The sequence below is a fragment of the Capra hircus genome, chromosome 19 (assembly GCF_001704415.2).
Source record: "Capra hircus breed San Clemente chromosome 19, ASM170441v1, whole genome shotgun sequence".
In the NCBI taxonomy this organism is placed as follows: domain Eukaryota; kingdom Metazoa; phylum Chordata; class Mammalia; order Artiodactyla; family Bovidae; genus Capra; species Capra hircus.
In genome coordinates this window covers 44,639,458-44,646,420 of record NC_030826.1, presented here as the reverse complement: position 1 = coordinate 44,646,420, position 6,963 = coordinate 44,639,458, and the positions used below count along the sequence as shown (strand labels likewise).

The window sequence follows — 6,963 nt, the reverse complement described above, 5'->3', positions numbered from 1 at the left end:
ATGGTTAAGATGGGTACTTCCTGGTGGTTCAGCAATTAAGAATCTGCACTTCCATTGCCAGGGGCGAGAGTTTGATTCCTGGTCAAGGAACTAACATTTCACACACTGTGTGGTATGGCCAAAAAAAAAAAAAGGTTATGATAAATTTTATGTTATGTGTATTCTGCAAAAAAGAAGAAAAATCTAAAGGTACAAAAGTCACTCCTGGTCCAGCAACCCTCCAATTCCTTCACCCAAAACACCTATAGGTCTCCAGTGTTTGTGTGTTCTTCCAGAGAGAGTCTGTGCATATGCAAGCTAATACGTATATATGTGTCTATGTGTAAATAAAATATGTATCAGTTCAGTTCAGTTCAGTCGCTTAGTCGTGTCCGACTCTTTGCAACCCCGTGAATCGCAGCACACCAGGCCTCCCTGTCCATCAAACTCCTGGAGTTCACCCAAATCCATGTGCATCGAGTCGGTGATGCCATCCAGCCATCTCATCCTCTGTCGTCCCCTTCTCCTTCTGCCCCCAATCCCTCCCAGCGTCAGGGTCTTTTCCAAAGAGTCAACTCTTCACATGAGGTGGCCAAAGTATTGGAGTTTCAGCCTCAGCATCAGTCCTTCCAACGAACACCCAAGACTGATCTCCTTTACGATGGACTGGTAAATAAAAACATGCACAAAAGTATATATCAGTTCAGTTCAGTTGCTCAGTCGTGTCCAACTCTTTGTGACCCCATGGATTGCAGCATGCCAGGCCTCCCTGTCCATCGAGAACTCCTGGAGTTTACTCAAACTCATGTCCATTGAGTCAGTGATACCATCCAACCATCCCAACCTCTGTTGCCCCCTTCTCCTGCCTTCAATCTTTCCCAGCATCAGAGTCTTTTCAAATCAGTCAGTTCTTCACATCGGGTGGCCAAAGTATTGGAGTTTCAGCTTCAGCATCAGTCCTTCCAATGAATATTCGGGACTGATTTCCTTTAGGATGGACTGGTTGGGTCTCCTTGCAGTCCAAGGGACTCTCAAGAGTCTTCTCCAACACCACCGTTCAAAACCATCAGTTCTTCGGTGCTCAGCTTTCTTTATAGTCCAATTCTCACATCCATACAGAACTACTGGAAAAACCATAACTTTGACTAGATGGACCTTTGTTGGCAAAGTAATGTCTCAACTTTTTAATATGCTGTCTAGATTGGTCATAACTTTCCTTCCAACGAGCAAGTGTCTTAATTTCATGGCTGAAGTCAATATCTACAGTGATTTTGGAGCCCCCCAAAATAAAGTCTGTCATTGTTTCCACTGTTTCCCCATCTATTTCCCATGAAGTGATGGGACCAGATGCCATGATCTTAGTTTTCTGAATGTTGAGTTTTAAGCCAACTTTTTCACTCTCCTCTTTCACTTTCATCAAGCGGCTCTTTAGTTCTTCTTCGTTGTCTGCCATAAGGGTGGTGTCATCTGCATATCTGAGGTTATTGATATTTCTCCCAGCAATCTTTTTTTTTTTAAGTAAAGGGCAGTTTTATTCTTATTTCCAACATTCAAATAGCACTATACAGTAAAACAATTCTATAAAATGACATTCTACTGCAATTTCCTAATGAAGGGATATCCCATCCCTACCCTCCCCCACAAAGTTTCAGTCCCCAGAGCAGGCTTCCTGTCAGAAGGCAGCTATTGCTTCATCCTGCCCTGAGGAAGGAGTTTCAAGCACCACACCGCTATTTTCTGAAATTTCCTTCCTCCTACAGCCGATAATCCTCAGGTGGAGACCAAACTCTTGGAAAAGCCTCTAATTCTTCTTGCGTGTACTCATCTAGACATCTGGGCACTTTTCGTGGTTGAGGAAGCTCTTCTGTTAAATTCTTAAGAATATCTTCTGGTATATCTTCATCTGGGAAAAGATGCAGCCTCTGCATCAGAGTTCTTCTGTGAAGGCTTTTTGGCAGCATGCCATAAATAGCTAGTTTTACAATGGCTACTGGATCCTTCTGGTGAAGCTGAGCCGCTGTTACTCGTTTAAATCCACCTGGGTAGTATGTGAGGACAACACTTTGTGCTCCCACTTGTTTCCAGAAAAGGCAATGTGCCTTGTGTTCATGATGACAATATGATCCCGACAGTCACTCAGTTGACGGTACACAGGCTTATGCAATCCTTGAAGTCTAACTGATGCCAGGGCAGCAAGCTTGCCAGGGGGCTGCATCTTCCCATCTAGGAGATACCAAACTCGGGCTAAAGTGGCCCATTGCTGCGGCGCCCTGGACAGACTCGCCACGCTCCCGAGGGGCGGCTCCGTGCTTCCGCCCCTCCCGGCAATCTTGATTCCAGTTTGTGCTTCATCCAGCCCAGCATTTCTCATGATGTACTGTATGTATGCCCTATATGTACGTATATTCACTCTTCTAAGAACTTTTTTATTGAGATATAGCTGATGTACAACATTATATAGGTTACAGATATATAACACAGTGTTTCATAATTTGTAAAGGTTATACTACACTTATCATTATTATAAAATATGGGCTATATTCCATTTGTTGAATGGTAGATTCTTGTACCTTACTTATTTTAGACAAAACAGTTTGTATCGCTAATCCTCTACCACTGTCTTGCCCTTCCCCACTTCCATCTCCCCACTGGTAACCACTAGTTTGTTCTCTATATCTGTGAGTCTGTTTCTTTTTGTTATATTCACTAGTTTCTTTTATTTTTTGGATTCCACACATCCATGATATCATACAGTGTTTGTCTTTCTCTGTCTGATGTATCACTTAGCATAATACCCTCCCAGTCCATCGATGTTGTTGCAAATGGCAGAATTTCATTCTTTTTTATGGATAATATTCCATTGCATATATATATCAGTTCAGTTCAGTTCAGTTCAGTCACTCAGTCATGTCCGACTCTTTGCGACCCCATGAATTGCAGCACGCCAGGCCTCCCTGTCCATCACCATCTCCCAGAGTTCACTCAGACTCACGTCCATCGAGTCCGTGATGCCATCCAGCCATCTCATCCTCAGTTGTCCCCTTCTCCTCCTGCCCCCAATCCCTCCCAGCATCAGAGTCTTTTCCAATGACTCAACTCTTCGCATGAGGTGGCCAAAGTACTGGAGTTTCAGCTTTAGCATCATTCCTTCCAAAGAAATCCCAGGGTTGATCTCCTTCAGAATGGACTGATTGGATCTCCTGGCAGTCCAAGGGACTCTCAAGAGTCTTCTCCAACACCACAGTTCAAAACCATCAATTCTTCGACGCTCAGCCTTCTTCACAGTCCGACTCTCACATCCATACACGACCACAGGAAAAACCATAGCCTTGACTGGACGGAACTTAGTCGGCAAAGTAATGTCTCTGCTTTTGAATATGCTATCTAGGTTGGTCATAACTTTTCTTCCAAGGAGTAAGCGTCTTTCAATTTCATGGCTGCAATCACCATCTGCAGTGATTTTGGAGCCCCCAAAAAATAAAGCCTGACACTGTTTCCACTGTTTCCCCATCTATTTCCCACGAAGTGATGAGACCAGATGCCGTGATCTTTGCTTTCTGAATGTTGAGCTTTAAGCCAACTTTTTCACTCTCCTCTTTCACTTTCATCAAGAGGCTTTTTAGCTCCTCTTCACTTTTTGCCATAAGGGTGGTATCATCTGCATATCTGAGGTTATTGGTATTTCTCCCTGCAATCTTGATTCCAGCTTGTGTTTCTTCCAGCCCAGCATTTCTCATGATGTACTCTGCATAGAAGTTAAATAAGCAGGGTGACAATATACAGCCTTGACGTACTCCTTTTCCTATTTGGAACCAGTCTGCTGTTCCATGTCCAGTTCTAACTGTTGCTTCCTCACCTGCATACAGGTTTCTCAGAAGGCAGGTCAGGTGGTTTGGTATGCTCATCTCTTTCAGAATTTTCCACAGTTTATTGTGATCCACACAGTCAAAGGCTTTGGCATAGTCAATATAGCAGAAATAGATGTTTTTCTGGAACTCTCTTGCTTTTTCGATGATCCAGCAGATGTTGGCAATTTGATCTCTGCTTCCTCTGCCTTTTCTAAAACCAGCTTGAACATCAGGGAGTTCACGGTTCATGTATTGCTGAAGCCTGGCTTGGAGAATTTTGAGCATTACTTTACTAGCATGTGAGATGAGTGCAATTGTGCGGTAGTTTGAGCATTCTTTGGCATTGCCTTTCTTTGGGATTGGAATGAAAACTGACCTTTTCCAGTCCTCTGGCCACTGCTGAGTTTTCCAAATTTGCTGGCATATTGAGTGCAGCACTTTCACAGCATCATCTTTCAGGATTTGAAACAGCTCAACTGGAATTCCATCACCTCCACTAGCTTTGTTCGTAGTGATGCTTTCTAAGGCCCACTTGACTTCACATTCCAAGATGTCTGGCTCTAGATGAGTGATCACATCATCATGATTATCTGGGTCGTGAAGATCTTTTTTGTACAGTTTTTCCGTGTATTCTTGCCACCTCTTCTTAATATCTATCTTGCGCTTCTGTTGGGTCCATACCATTCCTGTCCTTTATCGAGCCCATCTTTGCATGAAATGTTCCCTTGGTATCTCTAATTTTCTTGAAGAGATCTCTAGTCTTTCCCATTCTGTTCTTTTCCTCTATTTCTTTGCATTGATCGCTGAAGAAGGCTTTCTTATCTCTTCTTGCTATTCTTTGGAACTCTGCATTCAGATGCTTATATCTTTCCTTTTCTCTTTTGCTTTTCGCCTCTCTTCTTTTCACAGCTATTTGTAAGGCCTCCCCAGACAGCCATTTTGCTTTTTTGCATTTCTTTTCCATGGGGATGTTCTTGATCCCTGTCTCCTGTATAATGTCACGAACCAGCACATCTTATTTATCCATTCATTTGTTGATGACACTTAGTTTGCTTCCATATCTTGGCAACTGTAAATAGTGCTGCTATGAACATTAGGGTGCATGTATCTTTTTGAATTTTTGGAATGTGGCTTCCCAGGTGGCACAATGGTAAAGAAACTGCCTACCAAAGCAGGAGATGTGGATTTGATCCCTGGGTTGGGAAGATCCCCTGGAGTAAGAAATGGCAACAGACTCCAGTATTCTTGTCTGAAGAATTCCATGGACAGAGGAGCCTGGTGAGCTACTGTCCACAGGGTGGCAAAGAGTTGGATGCAACTGAGCATGCACGCATACACCCAGGAGTGAAATTGCTGGGTCATATGGTATCAAAGAGGAGAGTGAAAAAGTTGGCTTAAAGCTCAACATTCAGAAAACGAAGATCATGGCATCTGGTCCCATCAGTTCATGGCAAATAGATGGGGAAACAGTGGAAACTGTGACAGACTTTATTTTGGGGAGCTCCAAAATCACTGCAGATGTGACTGCAGTCATAAATTAAAAGATGCTTACTCCTTGGAAGGAAAGTTAGCCTAGATAGCATATTGAAAAGCAGAGACATTACTTTGCCAACAAAGGTCCGTCTAGTCAAGGCTATGGTTTTTCCAGTGGTCATGTATGGATGTGAGAGTTGGACTGTGAAGAAAGCTGAGCACCGAAGAATTGATGCTTTTGAACTGTGGTGTTGGAGAAGACTCTTGAGAGTCCCTTGGACTGCAAGGAGATACAACCAATCCATCCTGAAGGAGATCAGTCCTGGGTGTTCATTGGAAGGACTGATGCTGAAGCTGAAGCTCCAGTACTTTGGCCACCTCATGCGAAGAGTTGACTCATTGGAAAAGACTCTGATACTGGGAGGGATTGGGGGCAGGAGGAGAAGGGGATGACAGAGGATAAGATGGCTGGATGGCATCACAGACTCGATGGACGTGAGTCTGAGTGAAGTCCGGGAGTTGGTGATGGACAGGGAGGCCTGGCATGCTGCGATTCATGGGGTCGCAAAGAGTCGGACACGACTGAGCGACTGAACTGAACTGAATGATAGCTCTATTTTTTAGTTTTTTTGAGAAGATTCCATACTGTTTTACACAGTGGTACACCTTTTCTTTAAAAAAAAAAAAAAAGAAATGCAAACAGCAGCATACTCTGTACCTTAGTTTTCCATTTAAAATGCAGCTTGCTTGCAAACTGTTATATTTAGAATGGATAAAAAAACAAAGTCCTACTGTATAGCACAAGGAACTATATTTAGTATTCTATGATAAACCATAATGGAGAAGACTATTTAAAAAAGAACGTGTGTATTTGTATGTATAACTGAATCACTTTGTTATACAACAGAAATTAACACAACATCATTAACAAATTATATTTCAATTAAACTTTTTCTTTTAATTACATCTTGGAGACCTATATACACCAAAGCCTAAAGAACGTCCTCTTTTTTTTAAGCAGCTCTATTGAGACACAATTTATATGAAAATTTATCCATGATAAGTATACTGTTCAATGATTTTTGTGTGCGTGTGTGTGTACCCAGTCGCTTAGTCATGTGTTTGACTTTTGCGACCCCATGGACTGTAGCCTGCCAGGCTCCTCTGTACATGGGAGTCTCCAGGCAAGAATACTGGAGTGGGTTGCCACTTCCTACTCCAGGGATCTTCCCATCCCAGGGACTGAACCCGAGTCTCTTCCATCTCCTGCATTTGCAGGCAGATTCTTTTACCGCTGTGCCACCTGGAAAGCCCAATGATTTCCAGTAAACTTATATGGAGTTGTGCAACTTTGACCACAATCCAGTTTTAGAATATTCCCATCATCCCAAAATTTCCTTTGAGTCTTTTACAGTTTAACCCTTCCTCTCACCCCTAGTTCAGCCAAATGCTGATCTGCTTCCTGTCTTTATGCATTTGTCATCCCTGGAAATTTCATATGAAAAGAATCATAGGATACACAGTCTTCTGTGTCTAGCTTCTTTCACTAAACATAATGTCCTTGAGGTTCATCCATGTTGATTATATTTAGTTAGTTTGTTCCTGAGTAATATCCATTGTATGGATATTTCACATTTCGTTTATCCATTCACCAGCTGATGGA

The 6,963-nt window shown here is 42.7% G+C and overlaps 1 protein-coding gene across 1 annotated transcript in view; it reads right to left on the bottom strand.

Moving 5' to 3' along the window:
- Positions 1,734-6,963, bottom strand: part of LOC102191735 (39S ribosomal protein L13, mitochondrial-like) — a 49,833-nt gene continuing 44,603 nt past the window's right edge. The window contains 2 exon segments of the mRNA XM_018064013.1: positions 1,734-2,026; positions 2,029-2,308. Coding sequence (XP_017919502.1) covers positions 1,734-2,026; positions 2,029-2,308 — 573 coding nt within the window.